The sequence below is a fragment of the Zophobas morio genome, unplaced genomic scaffold, assembly GCF_036711695.1.
Source record: "Zophobas morio isolate AGI-343-1 ecotype UQ-CSIRO unplaced genomic scaffold, CSIRO_AGI_Zmor_V1 ptg000004l, whole genome shotgun sequence".
NCBI classification, from domain to species: Eukaryota; Metazoa; Arthropoda; class Insecta; order Coleoptera; family Tenebrionidae; genus Zophobas; species Zophobas morio.
In genome coordinates, this window is record NW_026972109.1 from 3275889 (window position 1) to 3301259 (window position 25371).

The window sequence follows — 25371 nt, forward strand, 5'->3', positions numbered from 1 at the left end:
TTTATTAATAATAAATTAAAAATTCGCGAAAATGCTCCACTTTTACGCCAAAAGGACGCGACGATCTTGTCGCCATCAAACCGAAATCTAAACTGAACACAAGGGACCGATAAATGCGATCTTTGGACAGGTAGCTCACGTTATTTAAACAAATTGTTTGTTTGTTATAACTTTGTGTTTTTAAGAAAATGTGTTAGATTTAATTATCATATATTAATACGTATCGTATTTAAACATTATAAATAATGTTAATTATGTTTAAATATTATCTAATTATATTGTGAAAATTTATAGCTTTAATCGATCAACTTCAACCGTTTCGAAAATTTCCCCAAAATTTAAACATTATCGAGTAAATTACTCGGTTTTCGATCCTTTTCGGAAAAATAACCGCTTTCGTTCGTGTTCACAGTACTAACACAACACATTTTTACTAATATTTATTAATAATAAATCGGAAATTCGCGAAAAGAGCCTTACTGTTACGCCAAACTTGAGCTCCGATGTTGCTGCCATCAGACCGAAATCTAAATTGAACACAAGGGGCCGAAAAATGTGACCTTTGCTCAGGTATCTCACGTGACAGTGACGTCATCGTACGTCACGATGAGATTGCAAACATTATTTTTCATATTTTGGCCGGGAAATTGCACATTTTCGAGGTTAATTTAATAATATTTAAACAAATTGCTTTGTTTGTCGTAATTTTGTGTTTTTAAGAAAATGTGTTCAATTTAATTATCATATATTAATACGTATAGTATTTAAACATTACAAATAATATTAATTATGTTTAAATATTATTTAATTATATCGTGAAAATTTATAGCTTTAATCGACCAACTTCAATCGTTTCGAAAATTTCGCCAAAATTTAAACTTTGTAGAGTAAACGAATCACGGAACCTGATAAATTAAAACTGAAGTCGTACTTACCCTGTTTTCGGTTCTTTTCGGAAAAATATCCATTTTCTTTCGTGTTCACAGGAATAACACAACACATTTTCCGTAATATTTATTAATAATAGATTAGAAATTCGCGAAATTGCTTGATCAAATCAAAATTCAATCTTTATCTGATCAAAAAACCAATGAATTTCAAGAGTAAAGGTGGGTGGGGTTAGTTTTTCCTTTTTATCTACATTCCACTGTGTATCAATGTAAATGCCACTTTTTGACCAATAAAATGGGTAATCAGAAAGAAAACCGGGTGGGTGGGCGGGGCCACTCTGAAATTTTTTTAGACGTAGATTGGCCAATTTGACGAACCAAAATAAAATTTTTATCTCAGAGGAAATAAAATAAGCCAATGGAATTCAAAAACGGAGCTGGGTGGGGTTAGTTTTACTTTTTTGTCTCTAGATTCAACTAGTTATCAATAGAAAATATACTTCTTGTGCAATGAAATGAATAAGAAAATTATTCATTTCACTGGATTTTATTATCAGAAAGAAAACACGGTGGGTGGGTGGGGTCACTCAATTTTTATCTCCACTTTACAGATGAAAATTGAATTATATGGCAAGTGGTCGAATCTAATTAAAAAACTTCAAAGTGGCTCCACTCACCCACCCGGTTTTCGTGCTAATCACTCATTTTATTGTACCCAAGAGTCTACCGAATTAAAAAAACACTGCGGCACTGAATACTTTTTCAAATTCGTAAAAAATAAGACACTAGAAGCTCAAAAGATTTTTTCAAGTTCATCCAGCAACAAAATATCAGAGAATTTTTAGAATCATGTCATAGTTGCCCTCCGCTTCCAGTTTTACCCAAAACCACCCTATTATAGGTCACATTCATCTGCTCCAAGAAGACAAAAGTGAGCACCGTATGGGGCCCCACCCTGAAATAGTACGGCGTGAAACCCTTCCACAACGCAAACAGCCCCTCATTCTTAACAATTTTGGCCAAAACATCAACCGCCCCCGAATACTCCGGTTTCCCTTGAACCGTCTTCATATTCTGGATCCTCGTTTTCGCAATATCCACAGGCATCGAACTCACAGTGGTCACCAACCCAGAAATCATAGACGAAAGAAAATGCAAAAAAATCCCATCACCAAAAACCCCAGTGTTCATCAACATTTGCTTGGCTTGCGAATACGTGGCTAGTTGGGCCGCATTGACCACAACCGCGCGACCCATGGTGGGTATGGCACCTCTCCATAGCGTCAGAACCCCTTCTTCCTTCGTCATCCGGATGATGGCGTCGAAGACGTTCTTGTAGTTGCGACGTTCTTGGGGTGGCAGCCGTCCGTCGGCGGTCATTCGAATCAAAGATACTTCAGCGGGAGTACCGACGAAAGCTCCGCACACTCCTGCGGCCATTCCCATTGCTGCTTTTGCGAAAAAGCCTGGTTTTATGTCGCCTTGGGAGAAGGTTTCGAAGAGCCAGGAGTAGACTCCTAGGCGGGTTGTGGTGTAGGTGGCTTGTCGGAGCAGACCTGCTGATAAACCGTTGTACAAGCCGGTGATGCCTTCAGTGGCTATGATTTTCTTGGCGACTTGGAAGGAAGTGGCTCTTTCTTTTTGGGTGGCTGCTAGCTGCATTCGGTTTTTGAGGAGATCGAGGGGTTGGACGAAGCACGTGGCGGCCATTCCGGCTGACCCTCCGAAGAGGAATTTCACGTATTTTGGCATGGTTTTTTCGCCCATTTTGATTTTGGAAGTCACGTCATGAAGGTTTAAATTTTTGATTTTGGGCCACAATTTTGTGTTTTATTTAAGGCTAGCTATGTATTCGGGTATGTGGACCAATATTTCCATTTCTATTAGCTCCTTTTAAACAGAAATCGTAATTAATTTTGCTGGTTACATAGATGCTGCTGAGAGGTAATACTTTTAAATTAGAGAGGGCGTCCAGAATTAATATACACAAATAATTTATACAACACAAATATTCTGGCATTGTTTGACAGACGTTTGTGATCCAAGCCGTCTAAATTGTCAGTCAGTCAGTGTCATAGGAAGTCAGTGGCTCCAAAATCAAAATAGTTGATCGAAATTTGCGCCTTTGAAAATGGATGAAACTGAAAATTTTATTTATTTTATTATAACTCCTATAAGCTAAAAAATATAGATTACCAGCCACAGTGTAAGAAAAATTGGTTGAAAGTTATTTTGACAGAACTTCCCTAACCCGTGAAATATAGTCCTCGTTTACAAAAGTTATAAAATTTTATTTTGCGATTTTCGTTTTTTGATAACCTCTATAAAGTAAAACCAGTGGCGTAAGTAACACCCGCACAAGTGTGGTCAATTTGATATATATTATAAGCAAATAATCAACCGGAAAAATGTAGATATTCTCAAATTCTCAGTACTTGTTTAACTTCGACTGTTTATGTTTATACTTCGAACTACAAACATCAGCGGTTTGAAGAAAATTAAATTTGATAAATTTGGTCTCCTCGCGGTAGGGGAAAGGAATGATTAATTCACACTTCATTTTTTTCGTAACAGAAAACTCATAAATTTGAAGAACAAAATTCGGCAAAATTGCAAGATGAAGAACAAATTTTGATTTTCCATGCTTCCAACAACCTTAAAATATTTGTAAGGTTTCACAGCTTTCGGGTTTTACAAATTCAAAGTTAAATTGTAAAAAATACAATTTTGAATTTTTTCCCAAAAATCCGGATATCTAGGGTAAAACATACATGTGGAAGAGTATGTAATTCTGTTAAATTTAAAATGACGTTATCACTCTTTGGGGGGCATCAACGAACAAATTTTGATTAACGATTTCAAGATTTCATAGCATTCGGTTTTGCAGTTTTTGAATTTTTGTCCAGAAATCTGGATGTCTAGGGTAAAAACTCAACACGGATTCATAAACTACATGTGTAGGAGTATCTTATTTTATGAAGTTTAATAACATTTACTAATGTAAATTTTGCACATGACGTCATTTTATTGTTGGCGGGGATGATTAGCCAAATTTTGGTTAGAATGTTACCATCTATTAGTAGTTTCGGAGATTCCAAACGGGAGACCAATTTTTTCCCACTCTAGGGGCCATAAATCGTCGAGAAAACATGAAAGTGGTCATTAGATTGCAGTTTTACATTTTATTGATGTTGTAAATTTTTGTATATTTATTTTGATTTACTTTAAATATCACTTATGTTTTAAGTTTTATCTCAAACATCTTCATGTTTTCGATCAAAATTTTTGTATAATGTTTTTAAATTATAAAAATGAGTATATTTAGGTTAAAAAAATATTTCACATGAGCTTAACACCAAGAAAAGAAAACTTTTCGACAGAAATGCTATCGAATCATATACCGGGTGTGTCACTAAGTGCGCGCGCGCGAGAGAGAGAGTTTTGAATTTTTACTTCCCCAGCGTAAGCGAAGGTCTGTCCGTCTGTCTCTCTGTCCATCTGTCTATCTGTCTGTCTGTCCGTCTGTCTGCCGTCCCCATTTTTATTAGACCGATAATCACCGAAAGTTGGGATTTATCATTTCATTCATCTTGTTGTAATTGCTTATACAGAGTGACTCAAAAAAATTAATGAATGCGTGAATTTATTTTATTGATTTAATGATGAACTACAAAACCGAATACTTTGAAATTTTGGAGATGAGTTTTTTCTTAACAACAGAATAGTTAAACATGTTTTCAGTTTCTTGTTGGTAAAAGAAAATTTTGTATATTAAGAAAAAAAATGGACAAAATGTAAGCCCCGCCCACCCACCCGGTCTCATTTGTGATGAATTTTTTATTCATCATGAGCTGAAGGGCGGAGCTTAATTGCAAAATCCTCATTTCTATGAAATATGTTTTTAAAAGGGTAGCATTTTCGGAAGAAATATTGATGTTATCATTAAACTCCGCCCCTCGGTCTCATTACGAATGAAAACGCATCATAACAGATCGGCGCGGGTGGGTGGGGCGTAATCTTCTCTTTTTAGTAAATAAAGTTTCCTTCAATATGAGCCCCGCCCACCCACCCCTTCTGAATTTTGATGAATTTTTTATTTGTCGTGAATCGAGGCGCGGAGCCTAGTTGCAAAGTCTTCGTTTCTCTACAAGAAATTACCATGTGAAATAATTATGTTTTTAAAAGAGTAAAATTTTGTACAGAAATATAGATTTTGCAATTAAACTCCGCCCCTCGATCTAATTACGAATGAAAAACTCATCACAATTGAGACAGGGGTGGGTGGGTGGGGCTTAATCTTTGTTTTTTTTTTTTTGTATACAATTATACATAGTTTTCTTTCAACAATTTTTTGGCACAAAGAGCAAGACATATTATAATAAAAAACATAAAGGCCTATTCTAAGCCACGTAGAATAACTTGTGCTTTCTCGTTTTCTCGAAAAACTGAAGAAATGAAAAATTGGAAAATCTAAAAATTGAAAATTCGCAACATTTCAACTCAAAAAACTCCAAAATTTAAAAATTGGAACGTCCAAAAGTTGCAGTTTTCCGATTTTGCAACTTTTGGTCGTTTTTTTTTTAATATATAGATTTTTTTTTCAACAACAGGATCGTTAAACATGTTTTCAGTTTCTTGTTGGTAAAAGAAAATTTTGTACTTATATTAAGAAAAAAATGGACAAAATATAAGCCCCGCCCACCCACCCGGTCTCACTTGTGATGAATTTTGTATTCATCGTGAGCTGAAGGGCGGAGCTTAGTTGCAAAATCCTCATTTCTCTACAAGAAATTACCACATGAACTATGTTTTCAAAAGGGTAGCATTTTCTGGAGAAATATTGATGTTATCATTAAACTCCGCCCCTCGGTCTGATTACGAATGAAAACGGCGCGGGTGGGTGGGGCGTAATCTTCTTTTTTTAATAGATACCTAAAGTTTTCTTTCTGCGACAGGATAGATGAACATGTTTTTTGTTTCTTATTGGGAACAGAAGACTTTGTATATTAAGAGAAAACGGACAAAATATAAGCCCCACCCACCCACCCCTTCTCATTTTGATGAATTTTTTATTTGTCGTGAACCGAGGGGTGGAGCTTAGTTGCAAAATTGTCATTTCTCCACAAGAAATTGCCATGTGAAATATGTCTTTGAAAGAGTAAAATTTTGTACAGAAATAGAGATTTTGCAATTAAACTCCGCCCGTCGATCTGATTACGAATGAAAAACTCACCACAATTGAGACAGGGGCGGGTGGGTGGGGCTTAATTTTTTTTTCCTAATATACATAGTTTTCTTTCAACAATTTTTTGGCACAAAGAACAAGAAATATTATAATAAAAAACATAAAGGTCTAGTGTAAGTACTTTCTCGTTTTATCGAAAAACTGAAGAAATGAAAACTTGGAAAATCGGAAAACTGGAAATTTTGAAACTGAAAACTCGACGAGATATTGTCAAATTGAAGAAAAGCAAAAAAAATTAAAAAAGTGAATTGAAAAAACAAAAAAATTATAAAATCGGGACATTGAAAAATTGTAAAAATAAAGAAAATAAAAAACTGAAACGAAAATTGCAAATGGAAAAATTAAAAAATTAAAAATTGAAAACTCGAGAAACTCAAATTGAAAAATTCATCAGTTGCAAAAATTGAAAAACTGAAAAATTTAAACTTGAGGACTCGAAAAATTTCAAATCGAAAAAATGAAGAAACGAAAAAAATATGAAAAATTGAAGAATCGAAAAATTTAAGGTAAAAAAGCGGTGGGAGTGTTATTTACGCACTGGTTTTTACTTTGCAGAGGTTATCAGAAAACAAAAAATAAACACCATGATTTTTAAACAACAAAACTGATAAGATACACAGCATGTTTGTACTTTTATTGAACGGTAAAACTAAATTATTCATCTGGACATTAGAAAATAATAAAAAATTAACATCGTGAGGATGAATTTCCGTGCGCTGCTTACTAACCCAGGATAATGAAATACTAAAATTTTAGTATTGAGAGATAGAGTTTTCTTTCAGCGATATGATAGATGAACATGTTTTCAGTTTCTTGTTGGGAAAAGAAGACTTCGTATATTAAGATAAAACGGACAAAATATAAGCCCCGCCCACCCACCCCTCCTCAATTTTGATTAATTTTTTATTTGTCGTGAATCGAGGGCTTGGTTACAAAGTCGTCGTTTCTCTACAAGAAATTGCCATGTGAAATAATTATGTTTTCAAAAGAGTAAAATTTTGTACGGAAATATAGATTTTGCAATTCAACTCCCCCCCTCGATCTCATTACGAATGAAAAACTCATCAAAATCTTCTTTATATACATAGTTTTCTTTCAACAATTTTTTGTCACAAAGAACAAGAAATATTATAATAAAAAACAAAGTCAATGTACTATTCAATAATTTCAAATAAAAAAACTCCAAATTCTAAAAATTGGAACATCCAAAATTTGGAAAATCGGAAAACTGGAAAATTAGAAAATGAAAACTTGAGGAGATGTAAAAATAAAGAAATAAAAAACTGAAACGAAAAATTGCTAATCAAAAAATTGAAAACTGAAAAATTTAAACTTGAAAACTCGATATCAGAAAATTATAAAACATTAATATTGTGGGGATGAATTTCCATGCGCCGCTTACTGACCCGAACAGTGAAAAATACTAAAATTTTCCTTTGTTTAAGATACGCGCCACCTGTTCTTAAAGAGTGTGAAAGTTGCATAAATTTTACCGTCTAAATTTAATATGGTTTATGGCTCTACTGCAGTCATTGATGTAACAGTCCAAGAAAACTGACTAATAAAAGAAAGTTTAATTAGACACACGGTTTATAAGTACTAAATGAGACAAGTTGCAAATTATATCACCCTGTATATTAACGATATTTTTGACTAATGAAACTGAATATATGCTTTTCTTTTTTTTTTTTGTTGAGGGATATTTTTATTTAAAAAAAATCCAATATAGTGTGTAACTTATAAACAACCCTGTATATTGAGTATAAAAAGTAACGCTAAAAATTAGGAAACAGGATATACTATTTTAGTTGAATTTTTTTCTCATTATTGTCACATTTAAATAAATTACCTGTTGAGAGCTAAATACGTGTTAAAAAATGCCCAACGGAGGTTTTATCAAGTTCCCAGGAGGCCGACCATTGTCTCACACCTGGTGCCTGGATTACACAAGCCCATATCTTTCTAACAATTAACCCAACATTACGTTAAGTATTGAATAAAACCGTTAAGTGTGCAACGGTGAGTGCTTTGATTTCCTGTACCACGCGATCACCGTCGATGAAGATGAAAACTCGTTATTGGCTCCAAACTGGCCGGATTTAAGTCCGCTGGAACACACGTGGGGAGGATTCGTGCCCTGGCTCGTCTGCCGGGTTTTCTTCCGCTATTTCCGTATCGACGGTCCCCTACGACATTATTAAAATCCAGATGTTTGCAGTTGCATTATAAACATAATTGAAATAATCGTAATACCGACCCGAATGGTTTCCTCGTGTAAATATTTGAACGTTTGATGTAGTTCTTGTAGAAATATTCAGCTACGACGTGCTGCTACGTTATAGTGTAAAGATAAAACGAAAGAGAGGTATGTGTTTACCATATGGTGGTGATTTTTAATTAAAAGAATTTTTCGTTTGAGTTCGAGATTACTGAAAATGTTTACGCTGCACTGCTATAAATATAGGTTTATTGGTAGTCGATGATGGACTTGTCTGTTAACTGTCAGATGTGTATATTCATAATTCAAGAATTGTAAATTCCCGCTGTAGTATAATGTACTTTAATTAGAAAAGCGAGTAATGACGTTATAAATAAATTCACAGTAGAATTAAATTTCGTGTGTCACGGTGTCAAACCTGAATACGCCTGCAGTGTAATTAGTCCTCCCCGGGATCAATATTCCAAATAATTATTACTTTGCTCCAATCTTGTAAAGAATTAGGTGGAGTATTTATTATCACCTCCCGCTAAATTATTCATTTCTTTCAATATTACAGTTCGGAAGGCGAATTACTGAATTATTAATTGCAACGATCAAATGCGGTTCACGGTCAGTTATTCCCTAAATATTCGAAAGCACGCTCCAAAGATGTGACATTTCTAGTCAGGTGTAATGAAAATGAATAATTCTCGCCGGAGAATTCTTATGACTTTTCATAAATAATTTCAAGTTTATCAATTTCGCGTGAATTTCGTCGCACATTTTCCCTTTCGGCCCGCTCGGGAAATACAACTAAAACTGCCACCAAACCTCCTGAAATTTTCAGCGCGAACTTTATGAAACGGTATCGACACAGCTTGACAGCCCGACTCAGCCCTAAATGAAAACTCTTCCAAAATTCCGTCGAAAAACAAAGCATTGTTCTGACCCTTGGCGCAGCAAGAAGCGGAAATTGCAACTCGACTGCAGTTCCTTCAAAAGGAAATTACCTCCCCAATTAAACCATCGAGGCCGTTGTATTGAAAATAAAGTGAATTAAAGCCCCAACTAAACGGCCACTGATGGCGTGTTTTCAATCAGATTACCGTTTAATAAAATGAAAATTAACACCGCGGCCGGACCGGCACTAACAGTTTCGTCAACAGGGCGTAATTGGATTAAACGTGACGAAAGAATGCTGTTTGCAGGGTTATTTGAAAATTCTTGCGTGGTTGTGGGATCGTGGGGGCGCGGATCTAAAAATTAAAGAGCTGCGGTTAAACTGTCTCCGGAGAGTTCACACGAGTGCAGCGGACCAAGTGCGGAGACAGAGGTCTGAGAAACGCGGCAAACCTTTGAAATTTTCAGGCTTCCGGTAAATTAAGATAAAATCGTAATGTTGTTGACGAGTTTATGGGAGTTGTGGAGTTCAAACGTTGTTTAATGGCGGGTTGCGCTAATCACGCACCGTGGATAATAAGAGGTTTGAAAGTAGAATTTTTGCGACGGAAATATGTTTAGTTGTTTGGTTGTCAACTGATTTTGATGAAGGGTTGTTATGTTTTTACATTTCTTTAAAAATAAAGACACAAAATTGTTCTTCTAGTTACCATAAAAATGCTACAGTAGGAATATTAAATTATCGGACTCGTTAAGAATATCATGTAGATGGTAAAACTGTAACCAAAATTTGTTTGATCAATCCTACCAACAATGGAATGACGTTATACCAAGTTTTACCACAGTAAATGTTACTCAAATTTTGTAAAATAACGTACTCTCTACTTGTGGTTTATGAATCCGTGTTGAGTTTTTACCCTAAACATCCAAATTTTCTGAAACCTTGCCAACGTTTTAAGGTTAACGGGAGCATGGTAAATCGATCAAGTTTCGGTTTCTCAATTTTTCGATTCTTCAGTTTCCGAATTTTTCGAATTTTCGATTTCTCGATTTTTTTATTTATTGAGTTTTCAATTTTTCAATTTTTGGGGTTTCTAAATTTACGATTTTTCGACTTTTCAACTTTTAGATTTTTCAGTTTTTCAGGTTTTTGATTTTTCAATTTTCCAATTTTTAAATTTTTCGATTTTTCGATATTTTGTTTTTCTAATTTTTCGATATTCAGGTTCTCATTTTTCAATTTTCCGATATTTCAATTTCGGGATTTTTCAATTTTTTAGTTCTTCACTGTCCCGATTTTTAAAATTTTTTATTTTTCTATACTTTTGGATTTCTCTACTTTCCGATATTTCGGTTTTACAATTTTTCAATTTTTCGAATCTTGAGTTTTTCATTCTTCAATTAATCGATTTTTTCACTGTTCGACTTTTTAACGTTTTCAATTCTTCGATTTTTCGATTTTTCAATATTTTAGTGTTGGGATTTCTCAATTTCTTGATATTCAATTTTTCGATGTTTCAGCTTTGGGGTTTTTCAATTTTTGGATTCTTCAATTTCCCAATTTTTAAAATTTCCGATTTCTCGACTATTTTATTTTTCGATTTCTTTCTTTTCCAATACATATTTATGTTTTTGAATTTTTCTATTTCTCAATTAATCGATTTTTTGACACTTCGGTTTTTAAATTTTTCGATTTTTCGATATTTTGTGTTTCTCATTTTCCGATTTTCAGTTTTTTGGTTTCTTCAATTTTTCGATTGTTCAGGTTTTTGATTTTTCACATTTTCGATTTTCAGTTTTTCGATTCTTCACTTTCCGGATTTTTCAAATTTTCGATTTCTCGATACTTTTGGATTTTTCTACTTTCAGTTTTTCATTCTTCAATTTTTCAATTTTTGGCGTTTTTTAATTTTCGATTTTTCGACTGTTCGACTTTTCAACTTTTAAATTTTTCGATAGTTCGATTTCGACTTTTCGTTTTTGACGTTTTCAATTCTTCGATTTTTCGATTTTTCTGGCTTCCGATTTTTTAGTTTTTCAATATTTTAGTGTTGGGATTTTTCAATTTCTCGATAATCAATTTTTCGATATTTCAGCTTTGGGATTTTTCAATTTTTGGATTCTTCAGTTTCCCAATTTTTAAAATTTCCGATTTCTTGACCATTTTATTTTTTGATTTCTCTCTTTTCCAAAACATATTTAGGTTTTTGGATTTTTCTATTTCTCAATTAATCGATTTTTCGACACATCGGCTTTTAAATTTTTCGATGTTTTGTGTTTCTCATTTTTCGATTTTCAGGTTTTGGTTTCTTCAATTATTCGATTGTTCAGGTTTTTGATTTTTCAAATTTTCGATTTCCAGTTTTTCGATTCTTCACTTTCCGGATTTTTCAAATTTTCGATTTCTCGATACTTTTGGATTTTTCTACTTTCCAGTATTTCTTCAGTTTTTCATTCTTCAATTTTTCAATTTTTGGCGTTTTTTAATTTTCGATTTTTCGACTGTTCGACTTTTCAACTTTAAAATTTTTCGATAGTTCATTTTTGACGTTTTCAATTCTTCGATTTTTCGATTTTTCTGACTTCCGATTTTTCAGTTTTTCAATATTTTAGTGTTGGGATTTTTCAATTTCAGCTTTGGGATTTTTCAATTTTTGGATTCTTCAATTTCCCAATTTTTAAAATTTCCGATTTCTCGACTATTTTATTTTTCGATTCCTCTCTTTTCCAATACATATTTAGGTTTTTGGATTTTTCTATTTCTCAATTAATCGATTTTTCGACACTTCGGCTTTTAAATTTTTCGATTTTTCGATATTTTGTGTCTCATTTTTCGATTGTTCAGGTTTTTGATTTTTTAAATTTTCGATTTTCAGTTTTTCGATTCTTCACTTTCCGGATTTTTAAAATTTTCGATTTCTCGATAGTTTTGGGTTTTTCTACTTTGCGGTATTTCTTCAGTTTTTCATCTTAAATTTTTCAATTTTTGGCGTTTCTTAATTTTCGACTGTTCGACTTTTCAACTTGAAGGTTCTTCGATTTATCGATATTTTGATTTTCTTCAATTCCTTAATTTTTTTTCTCAGGTTTTTGATTTTTCAGTTTCTCGATTTTTCAATTTTTCGTTATTTCAGCTTTAGGATTTTTCGACTTTTCGATTCTTCATTTTTAAAATTTCCTATTTTTCAGTTTTTTAATTTTTGGCTTTTCTAAATTTTTGATTTTTATATTTCTCAATTAATCGATTTTGCAATTTTCCGATACTTTTCAGCTTTTAAAATTTTCGATTTTTCGATTCTCGATACTTTTGCATTTCTTTGAAGTTTTTCAAGTTTTCGATTCTTGAATTTTTCACTCTTCAATGTTTCAGTTTTTGGCGTTTCTAAATTTTCGATTTTTCGATTTCAGAATTAATTGATTTTTCGACTGTTCGACTTTTCAACTTTTAGATTTTTCGATATTTTGTTTTTCCCGTTCCTCGACGCTTCCATGTTTCAATTTTGCGCTTTTCGATTTTTCGTTTTTGAGGTTAACCATTTTTTAATTTTCTCCAATATATCAGTTTTGAGATTTTTCATCAATTTTTCGATTCTTTATTTTCTCGATTTTTCAAATTGTCGATCTCTGGATTTTCGTCCGATTTTAAAATTTTTCGTTTTTAGAGTTTTGCAATTTTTGGTGTTTCTAAATTGCCCGGTTTTTCTATTTTTCGATTTTATCATTTCCTCGGTTTCTCGACTTTCGATGTTTCGGTTTCTTTCTCCACTTCTCGATTTCACGTCTTTTCAATTTTTTGATTTTTAAAATTTTCGAATTTTCAATTTCTCAAATTTTGGCGTTTCTAAAATTACGATTTCTCGAATAATCGATTGTTCGACTTTTTGACTCTTCGGCTTTTCGACTTTTCGAATTTTAATGGTTCAATTTTCCACTTAACGATTTCTCGATTTTTCGATTTTCGGGTTTTCATTTCTTCAATTTTTCAATTTTTCGATATTTCAGTTTCAGGATTTTTCAATTTTTCGATTCTTCACTTGCCCGATTTTTAAAATTTTCAATTTTTCGATACTTTTGGATGTCTTTAATCTCCGATATTTCGGTTTTACAATTTTTCAATTTTTGGCTTTCCTAAATTTTCGATTTTTCGATTTCTCAATTAATCGATTTTTTCACTGTTCGACTTTTCAACTTTTAAATTTTTCGATTTTTCGATACTTTGTTTTTCCCATTTTTCGATTTTCAGGTTTTGGTTTCTTCAATTTCTCGATTTCGCAGGTTTTTGATTTTTCAAATTTTCGATTTTCAGTTTTTCGATTCTTCACTTTCCCGATTTTTTAAATTTTCGATTTCTCGATACTTTGGGATTTTTCTACTTTCCAATATTTCAGTTTAGTTTCGATTCTTGAGTTTTTCATTCATCAATTTTTCAATTTTTGGCGTTTCTCAATTTTCGAATTTTCGATTTCTCGATTTTTCGACTGTTCGACTTTTCAACTTGAAGGTTCTTGGATGTTTCGATATTTTGATTTTCTTCAATTCTTTAATTTCTCGATTTCTCAGGTTTTTGATTTTTTAGTTTATCGATTTTTCAATTTTTCGTTGTTTAAAGATTTTTCAACTTTTTGATTCTTCAATTTCCCCATTTTTAAAATTTCTGATTTCTCTAGTTTTTTATTTTTCGATTTTCCTATTTTGCAATATTTCAGTTTTTTAATTTTTGGCTTTGCTAAATTTTCCATTTTGCGATTTCTCAGTTAATCGATTTTGCAATTTTCCGACACTTTTCAGCTTTTAAAATTTTCGATTTTCGATTCTCGATACTTTTGCCTTTCTCCACTTTCCAATATTTTAGTTTATAAGTTTTTCAACTGTTCAATTCTTGAATTTTTCATTCCTGAATTTTTCAGTTTTCGGCGTTTCTAAATTTTCGATTTTTCGGTTTCAAAATTTGATTCCCCGACTTTTGCATGTTTCAATTTCTCGCTTTTCGATTTTTCGTTTTTGAGGTAGTTTTTGAATTTTGCGATATTTCAGTTGAGATTTTTCAATTTCTCAATTTTTCAAATTGTCTTATTTCTCGATTTTTCTCCGATTTTTGAGTTTTTCAATTTTTGGTGTTTCTAACTTGCACGGTTTTTCGATTATTCGATATTTTAATCTTCGGTTTCTCGACTTTGGATGTTTCGGTTCCTCTCTCCACTTCTCGATTTCTCGTCTTTTCAATTTTTTGATTTTTAAAATTTTCGATTTTTCAATTTCTCAAATTTTGGCGTTTCTAAAATTACAATTTCTCGAATAATCGGTTATTTGACTTTTCGATTCTTCGAAATTTTAATTTTCTCCGTTTCTCGAGTTTCAATGTTTCGGTTTCTCCACTCTCGATTTCTCGATTTTTCAGTGATTTGATTTTTTAAATTTTCGATTTTTCAATTTCTCAAAATTTGGCGTTTCTAAAATTACGATTTCTCGAATAATCTATTTATATGACTTTTTGATCCTTCGACTTCTCGAGTTTTCGATGTTTTGATTTTATCGGTTTCTCGACTTTTGATGTTTCGGTTTTTGCACAATATCTCGACTTTTAAATTTTTTGACTTTTAAATTTTTCGATTTTTCAATTTCTCAAATTTCGGCGTTTTTAAATTTACGATGTCTGGAATAATCGACTATTGGAATTTTTTATTCTTCGACTTCTCGATTTTTCGGCTTTTAGATTTTTCGATTTTTCGATATTTTGGTTCTGTTTTGAAAATTTTCGATTTTTCGATTTTTCGACTTTTCGATTTCTCGATTTTTCTTCAATTTGTAGATATCTCAGTTTTTCCATGTTTCAGTTTTGGGACTTTTCAATTTTTCTTCGACTTTTTCATTTTACGATATTTGAGTTTTAAGATTCTTCATGTTTTTTAGATTTTTCCGTATCTCGGTTTTTCGACTTTTCGGCTTTTCGATTTTTCGATGTTCGATTGAGTTTTGGTTTTTTCAATTTTTTGATCCTTCGATTCTTTAATTTTAGATCTTTCGATTCCTCGGTTTCTATTTTTTTTTTTTTTGGTTTTTCAGCTTTTCGATTTTTCAGATTTTCTTTGTTTTATTTTATATTTCATTTTTCGATTTTATGATTTTTAAATATTTAATGTCAGTTTTCCAATTTCTTTATTTTTGATTTTTCGAGTTTTTGATTTCTTAACTTTTCAACATTTCAATTTTGGGAATATGTATCTCCATTTTTGGATTTTTTAATCTTCAGTTCTTCGATATAATTTCTCCATTTTCCACTTGTTCGTCCATTCTTTCGTTTAAATTTTAGATTTCGATTTTTCTAGTTGCGCAGGGGCTGATTTAGTGTTATTTACGCGACTGGTTTTTACTTTATACAGGTTGTCACAAAACAAAAATCGCAAACTTTGGCACGTCAGGGACGAGGAAAGTTCGCCGAAATATCCAACCAATTTTTTAATCTTTAAACAGTTTGTGGAATAATTTGCAACCAACAACGGCGGCTGTTACAACTACTTCGTAAGTTTCTTTATACCAAGGGAATTCGCGTTTTCGTATTCAGACCCAACTTGTTTGTTTAAAAAACTGGAAACATTCTCTCCGGCACTGAATAATTTGATAATAAATAAAACGTTTTTTTAAGTGCAGTACAGAATTCAAAGGAAGTTCATCGAAGCTTGACAAGTTATTGAAGCAGTACGCTTTCCTTGTACCCTCCTTTATCCACATGAATGAAACGTATTCTTTACGAATAACGGTCATCCGACTCGTACTTGCCGGCTGGGTCCGCCCCCGCCTAATTTTAAAACACAGCTTTTTCAACAACCGACGATGAAGTCCATTATTTCCGACACAAAAGAGATTCGAATAAAACTTTCCAGCGAAATACCTGCCTGTATCCAAAGCAGGAAGAGACGTAAGGTGAGACCCTTGCACTTCAATGAGCAATTAATCGCATCCTCTTTTTGTGGGAGCTTTTTAAAAGGAGCAATAATGCAGAAGCAGCGCACTTTAAAGTGCGATTATAATATAATTCATACATTCCACAGTAATCGCGCAACATCTGGACAATGGACATTCCTCTTTCTCTCGCGTGCAGGTATAATTAAGGACGAGCTACCTTACGAATAGAATTTCGAAGTCCCGACGTAATAAAATTCGAAAAAAATTAATTAAAACCGGGGTTATAAAAGTATTCGCGCTGGAAAAATTACGGCATTGAGGTGGGAAAAATTCATATTGGCTTGAGTCAATTAAGCTCACTTCTTCGGACAGGGAAACCGTACATGTGTGGTAACTCAATATTTCCGTAATTTTCTCGGGACGCGAGTTACACGGCTGCAGTTATCCTTTTTACCCAGTACTGAGTTACACTCGCCGCCATTATTTTATCGGTGTAGTTTAGTCGCTGTAAAACCGATTCGGTTGGCTTAATAAAAATACAGGAATCGATGTACGATGCGAAGGTTTACAGTGATTTATGCCACTACTCCAGAAATTACTCACTTTGACTAATCTGCTGTAATCACGTTACGTCGCTGTAACATGTCTCCATTGAACTTTGGTCCATTAATAATAATAATAACAGGTAACTGGCAATTTGAATAAATCAAATTTACATTAATGAAGGTGCTAATGCATTAACAATTTCGCGTTCTACGAAGGGTTTATGACCGTTATTCCGTCTCCTTGGTGCGATCTTTGAGGATATCACGGCTAACGTGAAATAATAATAATAAGACGGCCCTTGTCCGGTTAAATATTAACAATTTTCGCTCTTCAGTTTACATTAGAGTGATGGCACGAAGTGTCTCGAATCGCAATTAAATTTTAAAGAGTTGGTGAGTAATTTAATTCTTCGTGTATATAGTCCGCGCTGTAATAAAGAAACTTTTAAAATAAAATTGCCGGGTTAATTTCGCCCGTCGTCCGGACCGACACGGACATCAAGTTGGGGCTCTTCATGTATTTTTTATTATGAATATTAATGAGTAACGATTGTCAACGGAAGCGCCGCAAGATAAAGGTAAACATGTAAATAAACAAGGAGGAATTGGGTCTTGGAACACTCGGCGTTAACTCGCGACCAAAACGCGTCCTTTTTAGAATGTTCCCACCTAACGTATACTTTCTTTCATTATTCGATTAAGACCTTTCCAAATTTTTCTGATTTTTAAAAATTATGCTTTCTGTACAAAAATGACATGAAACTGATCCCTCAAACCGCAGCGACTAAGTTATCTGATCTAGAAATCAACTTGTTCCGACCAGGAAACTCTAAGGAATTGAATGGTATAAACCGGAAGTCTGACACTTGAACCGTTTTGAAATGGTGAAACCGTAAACTCGAAAAATATTTTTAGGAAAATATTTCACCTGACACCCAAAGCTTTTGAGCTATTAATTTCCTTATTCGACTACCCAGACTTCTGAAATTTGATATTCCTACTAATTTGAACCTCTTGAACGCGAATTCGGCTTCAGGACTGACCCACGCAGTCTTCCAAATTTTTGTAATTTTTTGTAATTATGCTTTCTGTGTAAAAATGACATCCTCGGTTGTATTTGTTTCTTAAATCTGAACCGCTAAGTTAGTCGCCTTAAGAATCAACTTGTTTCGACGAGAAAACTCCAAAGAATCCGCCGGCATAAACTAGAACTCCATATTTTGAACCATTTTGAAATGGTGAACCCGTAAATTCGAAAACTATTTTTTGGGAAATATCTCACCTAACGTATAGCTTTTAAGCTACTAACTTCCTTATTTGACTAGCCAGACTTCTGAAATTTGGCATTCTTACTAATTTGAACCTCATGAACACGAATTTGGCTTCACAATTGACCTATGGACTCTTCCAAATTTTTGTAATTTTTTGAAATTATGCTTTCTGCGTAAAAATGACATCCTCGGTTGTATTTGTTTCTTAAATCTGAACCGCTAAGTTAGTCGCCCTAAGAATCAACTTGTTTCGACGAGAAAACTCCAAAGAATCGGCCGTCATGAACTAGAACTCCATATTTTGAACCATTTTGAAATGGTGAACCCGTAAACTCGAAAACTATTTTTTGGGAAATAGCTCACCTAACGTACAGCTTTTGAGCTACTAACTTCCTTATTCGACTAGCCAGACTTCTGAAATTTGGCATTCTTACTAATTTGAACCTCATGAACACGAATTTTGCTCCAAAATTGAGCTACGGAGTCTTCCAAATTTTTGTAATTTTTTGAAATTATGCTTTCTGTGTAAAAATGACATCGTCGGCTGTATTGGTTTCTCAAATCCGAACCGATAAGTTAGTCGCACTAAAAATCAACTTGTTCCGACGAGAAAACTCCAAAGAATCGGCCGCTATAAACTAGAAGTCAATATTTTGAGCCATTTTGAAATGGTGAACCCGTAAACTCGAAAACTATTTTTTGGGAAATATCTCATCTAGCGTATAGCTTTTGAGCTACTAACTCCTTTATTCGACAAGCCAGACTTCTGAAATATGGGATTCTTACTAATTTGAACCTCATGAACACGAATTTGGCTTCCGAATTGATCTACGGAGTCTTCCGAATTTTTTTAATTTTTTTGAAATTATGCTTTTTGTGTAAAAATGACATCCTCGGTTGTATTTGTTTCTTAAATCTGAACCGCTAAGTTAGTCGTCGTAAGAATCAACTTGTTCCGACGAGAAAACTCCAAAGAAACGGCCGGCATGAACTGGAACTCCAAATTTTGAACCATTTTGAAATGGTGAACCCGTAAACTCGAAAACTATTTTTTGGGAAATATCTGACCTAACGTATAACTTTTGGGCTACTAACTTCCTTGTTCGACTAGCCAGACTTCTGAAATTTGGCATTCTTACTAATTTGAACCTCATGAACACGAATTTGGCTTCCGAATTGATCTACGGAGTCTTCCGAATTTTTGAAATTTTTTTGAAATTATGCTCTCTGTGTAAAAATGACATCCTCGGTTGTATCCGTTTCTTAAATCTGAACCGCTAAGTTAGTCGCCCTAAGAATCAACATGTTCCGACGAGAAAACTCCAAAGAATCGGCCGGTATAAACTAGAACTCCATATTTTGAACCATTTTGAAATGGTGAACCCGTAAACTCGAAAACTATTTTTTGGGAAATATCTCATCTAGCGTATAGCTTTTGAGCTACTAACTCCTTTATTCGACAAGCCAGACTTCTGAAATATGGCATTCTTACTAATTTGAACCTCATGAACACGAATTTGGCTTCCGAATTGATCTACGGAGTCTTCCGAATTTGTTTAATTTTTTTGAAATTATGCTTTTTGTGTAAAAATGACATCCTCGGTTGTATTTGTTTCTTAAATCTGAACCGCTAAGTTAGTCGTCCTAAGAATCAACTTGTTCCGACGAGAAAACTCCAAAGAAACGGCCGGCATGAACTGGAACTCCAAATTTTGAACCATTTTGAAATGGTGAACCCGTAAACTCGAAAACTATTTTTTGGGAAATATCTGACCTAACGTATAGCTTTTGAGCTACTAACTTCCTTATTCGACTATCCAGACTTCTAAAATTTGGCATTCTTACTAATTTGAACCTCATGAACACGAATTTGGCTTCACAATTGACCTATGGACTCTTCCAAATGTTTGTAATTTTTTTGAAATTATGCTTTCTGCGTAAAAATGACATCCTCGGTTGTATTTGTTTCTTAAATTTGAACCGCTAAGTTAGTCGCCCTAAGAATCAACTTGTTCCGACGAGAAAACTCCAAAGAATCGGCCGGCATGAACTAGAACTCCATATTTTGAACCATTTTGCAATGGTGAATCCGTAAACTCGAAAACTAGTTTTTGGGAAATATCTTACCTAACGTATAGCTTTTGAGCTACTAACTTCCTTATTCGACTAGCCAGACTTCTGAAATTTGGCATTCTTACTAATTTGAACCTCATGAACACGAATTTGGCTTCAGAATTGACCTACGGAGTCTTCCAAATGTTTGTAATTTTTTTGAAATTATGCTTTCTGTGTAAAAATGACATCCTCGGTTGTATTTGTTTCTTAAATCTGAACCGCTAAGTTAGTCGCCATAAGAATCAACTTGTTCCGACGAGAAAACTCCAAAGAATCGTCCGCTATAAACTAGAACTCAATATTTTGAACCATTTTGAAATGGTGAACTCGTGAACTCGAAAACTATTTTTTGGGAAATATCTCACCTAACGTATAGCTTTTGAGCTACCAACTTCCTTATTCGACTAGCCACACTTCTGAAATTTGGCATTCTTACTAATTTGAACCTCATGAACACGAATTTGGCTTCAGAATTGACCTACGGAGTCTTCCGAATTTTTGTAATTTTTTTGAAATTACGCTTTCTGTGTAAAAATGACATCCTCGGTTGTATTCGTTTCTTAAATCTGAACCGCCAAGTTAGTCGCCCTAAGAATCAACATGTTCCGACGAGAAAACTCCAAAGAATCGGCCGCTATAAACTAGTGTTGGGTTGTGAAGGAACAGTCTGCTACTTTGTCACTGTTCCTCACATGTCACCGTTCCTCGTGGTGACACACGTTTACAAAAGTAGCAGTTACTCTGAGGAACAGTCACTTGTATTACAGCGGAGTCGAATCACAGAAAGACGTGCACCTAACCTACTGGAACTGTATACATGCAATTCAGTGACGGCTTGGAACCATTGCAGACATTTGATATCACATGTGGATGGTAATCGACACTTTCAGTACGTGCTTTATTATATATATTACATATCAGAAAAAATAGTCAATGTCCGCTAATGTACCAGTATCTAAGTCAAGTATGTCATCAAGTTAAATTATGTCCATGAAAAACATTTTTAAACAACGTTTTTCGTTTTCGTTCGGTTATATTTTTAACAAATATAAAAAATGCTTTATACCAAAATGAAATACCTTACTTTTTGTGTAGATTATAGGAATAAAAAAAAATAATGTGTATAAAATACTTTCTTTACTTAAATAAAACGGATTTACACATTAAAACTCTGCCTCAAGTCTTAATACATAAAGGTTTCGTGCTGTTGTAATTCCCAGTATAACGTTTGGAACAATAAGTCTGAGCGCGGTTGGTCGAAGAACAGTGACAGAAAGTAGCTGCTATTTGTAACTGTTACTGTGGTGTCACAGGAACAGTCAGTCACCGTTCCAGAGAAGTAGCAGTTTTTCCCATCACTATATAAACTAGAACTCCATATTTTGAACCATTTTGAAATGGTGAACCCGTAAACTCGAAAACTATTTTTTGGGAAATACTTATCTCATCTAACGTATAGCTTTTGAGCTACTAACTCCCTTATTCGATAAGCCAGACTTCTGAAATATGGCATTCTTACTAATTTGAACCTCATGAACACGAATTTGGCTCCAGAATTGACCTACGGAGTCTTCCGAATTTTTGTATTTTTTTGAAATTATGCTTTCTGTGTAAAAATGACATCCGCGGTTGTATTTGTTTCTCAAATCTGAACCGCTAAGTTAGTCGCCCTAAGAATCAACATGTTCCGACGAGAATATTCCAAAGAATCGGCCAGTATAAACTAGAACTCCATATTTTGAACCATTTTGAAATAGTGAACCCGTAAACTCGAAAACTATTTTTTGGGAAATATCTCACCTAACGTATAGCTTTTGAGCGACTAACTTCCTTATTCGACTAGCCAGACTTCTGAAATTTGGCATTTTTACTAATTTGAACCTCATGAACACGAATTTGGCTCCAGAATTGACCTACGGAGTCTTCCAAATTTTTGTAATTTTTTTGAAATTATGCTCTCTGTGTAAAAATGACATCCTCGGTTGTATTCGTTTCTTAAATCTGAACCGCCAAGTTAGTCGCCCTAAGAATCAACATGTTCCGACGAGAAAACTCCAAAGAATCGGCCGGTATAAACTAGAACTCCATATTTTGAACCATTTTGAAATGGTGAACCCGTAAACTCGAAAACTATTTTTTGGGAAATATCTCATCTTACGTATAGCTTTTGAGCTACTAACTCCCTTATTCGATAAGCTAGACTTCTGAAATATGGCATTCTTACTAATTTGAACCTCATGAACACGAATTTGGCTCCAGAATTGACCTACGGAGTCTTCCGAATTTTTGTATTTTTTTGAAATTATGCTTTCTGTGTAAAAATGACATCCGCGGTTGTATTTGTTTCTCAAATCTGAACCGCTAAGTTAGTCGCCCTAAGAATCAACATGTTCCGACGAGAAAATTCCAAAGAATCGGCCAGTATAAACTAGAACTCCATATTTTGAACCATTTTGAAATGGTGAACCCGTAAACTCGAAAACTATTTTTTGGGAAATATCTCACCTAACGTATAGCTTTTGAGCGACTAACTTCCTTATTCGACTAGCCAGACTTCTGAAATTTGGCATTTTTACTAATTTGAACCTCATGAACACGAATTTGGCTCCAGAATTGACCTACGGAGTCTTCCAAATTTTTGTAATTTTTTTGAAATTATGCTCTCTGTGTAAAAATGACATCCTCGGTTGTATTCGTTTCTTAAATCTGAACCGCTAAGTTAGTCGCCCTAAGAATCAACATGTTCCGACGAGAAAACTCCAAAGAATCGGCCGGTATAAACTAGAACTCCATATTTTCAACCATTTTGAAATGGTGAACCCGTAAACTCGAAAACCATTTTTTGGGAAATATCTCACCTAACGTATAGCTTTTGAGCTACTAACTTCCTTATTCGCCTAGCCAGACTTCTGAAATTTGGCATTCTTAGTAATTTGAACCTCATTAACACGAATTTGGCTCCAGAATTGACCTACGGAGTCTTCCGAATTTTTGTATTTTTTTGAAATTATGCTTTCTGTGTAAAAATGACATCCGCGGTTGTATTTGTTTCTCAAATCTGAATCGCTAAGTTAATGGGTTTGAAAATCAACTGTTTCCGACGAGAAATTCCGAAGAATCGACCTGTATAAACCAAAAGTCAGTATCTTGAACCATTTTGGAATGATGGGCTCGTAAACTCGAAAAATATTTTTTGGAAAAACATTTAGCTTTTGAGGTCCTAACTTCCTTATTCGTTTACCTAGACTTCTGAAATTTGCTATTTTTACTAATTTCAACCCCCTAAACACGTATCCGATTTTAGAAACCGCTTCAGTCTTTCGAATTTTTGTATTTTTTTTTTTATTTTGCTCTTTATACAAAATGACATCGTCTGTTTTATTGGTCTTGTCAAACCCTAACGGGTGCGGTATTCGATCTAGAGATCAACTTATTCCTTCCAGAAAATTCCAAAGAATCGAATGATATAACGCGCAAGTCGGATACTTGAACCCTTTTGAAATGATGAGCCCCTAAGCTCGAAAAATATTTTTTTATTAAATAATATAATAATAATAATAACCTTAGATCTTAATTTCCTTATACGTTTACACAAACTTTTGAAATTTGTTGTTTATACTAATTTCAACCACCTGAACACGAAAATGATTTCAGAAACGATCTACAGAGTGTTCCGAATTTTTGTGATTTTTTTTAACTTTGCTTTCCATACAAAAACGACATCGATTTATTAATCCATCAAACCAGAACCGCTAAGTTATCTGGCCTAAAAATCACCCTGTTCCGACTAGAAAACTCCAAGGAATCGAATGGTATAAATCGGAAGTCGGATACTTGAACCGTTTTAAATTGATTAGCCCTTAAACTCGAAAAATATTTTTTTAGGAAACATCTCACTTGACAGTTGACTTGAGGTCCTAATTTTCTTATACGTCTAGCAGAGCTTCTGAAATTTGCTATTTTTACTAATTTCGACCTCCTGAACACGAAAATGATTTTAGAAACGACCTACAAAATGTACCGAATTTTTGTGATTTTTTTTAAGTCTGCTTTGCATACAAAAAAGACATCGTTCGATTTATTGGTCCATCAAACCCGAACCGCTAAGTTATCTCGCCTAAAAATCAACCTGGGCCGACTAGAAAACTCCAAGGAATTGAATGGTATAAATCGGAAGTCGAATACTTGAACCGTTTTAAATTGATTAGCCCTTAAACTCGAAAAATATTTTTTTAGGAAACATCTCAATTGACTGTTGACTTGAGGTCCTAATTTTCTTATACTACGTCTAGCAGAGCTTCTGAAATTTGCTATTTTTACTAATTTCGACCTCCTGAACACGAAAATGATTTTAGAAACGACCTACAAAATGTACCGAATTTTTGTGATTTTTTTAAAGTCTGCTTTCCATACAAAAAAGACATCGTTCGATTTATTGGTCCATCAAACCCGAACCGCTAAGTTATCTCGCCTAAAAATCAACTTGTTCCGACTAGAAAACTCCAAGGAATTGAATGGTATAAATCGGAAGTCGGATACTTGAACCGTTTTAAATTGATTAGCCCTTAAACTCGAAAAATATTTTTTTGGGAAACATCTCACTTGACAGTTGACTTGAGGTCCTAATTTCCTTATACGTCTACATAAGCTTCTGAAATTTGATTTTTTTACTAATTTCGACCTCCTGAATACGAAAATGATTTTAGAAACGACCTACAGAGCCCGTCGAATTTTTGTGATTTTTTTAACTCTGCTCTCCATACAAAAAAGACATCGTTCGATTTATTAGTCCATCAAACCCAAAGGGCTAAGCTATCTGGCCTAGAAATCATTCTGTTCCGACTAGAAAACTCCGAAGAATAGAATGATATCAAGCGTAAGTCGGATACTTGAACCGTTTTAAATTGATTAGCCCTTAAACTCGAAAAATATTTTTTGGAAAAACATTGAACGATGTAGTCCGGAAAATTCAGTCGTTTTGAAATGGTGAGCCGGTAACTCGAAAAATATTTTTTGTGGAATGTCTCACGTAATATATAGCTTTTGAGGTCCTAGCTTTCTTGTTTGATTCGTAAACTTCTGAAATTTGTTGTTCTTGCCGAATTCGATTTCAGAACTGACTTCCAAATGTTGCGTTTTTGAATTCATGTCGAAAAAAGACCTCTTGCCTGTCTCAAGATCAAGCTAGAACAACTTCAAGACCATTGAAGCCAAAAAACTGTTTTATTTAATTACAGAAAAAAAGTCGAGAAAAAAATCTGCTGCTTTCGGAACAGAAAAAGAATGAAGCGGACCGTGGCGA

At 33.9% G+C, this 25371-nt stretch overlaps 2 protein-coding genes across 4 annotated transcripts in view; one reads left to right on the plus strand and one right to left on the minus strand.

Annotated features, from left to right (window-relative positions):
• LOC135137635 (protein sidekick) overlaps positions 1-25371 on the plus strand; it is a 205715-nt gene that overhangs the window by 116160 nt on the left and 64184 nt on the right. The window lies entirely within an intron of this gene.
• Positions 1679-2931, minus strand: LOC135134150 (mitochondrial 2-oxoglutarate/malate carrier protein-like). The gene is made up of 2 exons (XM_064062772.1): positions 2842-2931; positions 1679-2780 (listed from the first exon to the last, which is right to left on the minus strand). The coding sequence occupies exon 2, from the start codon at positions 2655-2657 to the stop codon at positions 1743-1745; it is 915 nt and encodes a 304-aa protein (XP_063918842.1). The 5' UTR covers positions 2658-2780; positions 2842-2931; the 3' UTR covers positions 1679-1742.

Bases quoted from the DNA above. Each gene is read 5' to 3' on its own strand.
- LOC135134150 (XM_064062772.1), bottom strand. From the start codon at position 2,657: ATGGGCGAAAAAACCATGCCAAAATACGTGAAATTCCTCTTCGGAGGG.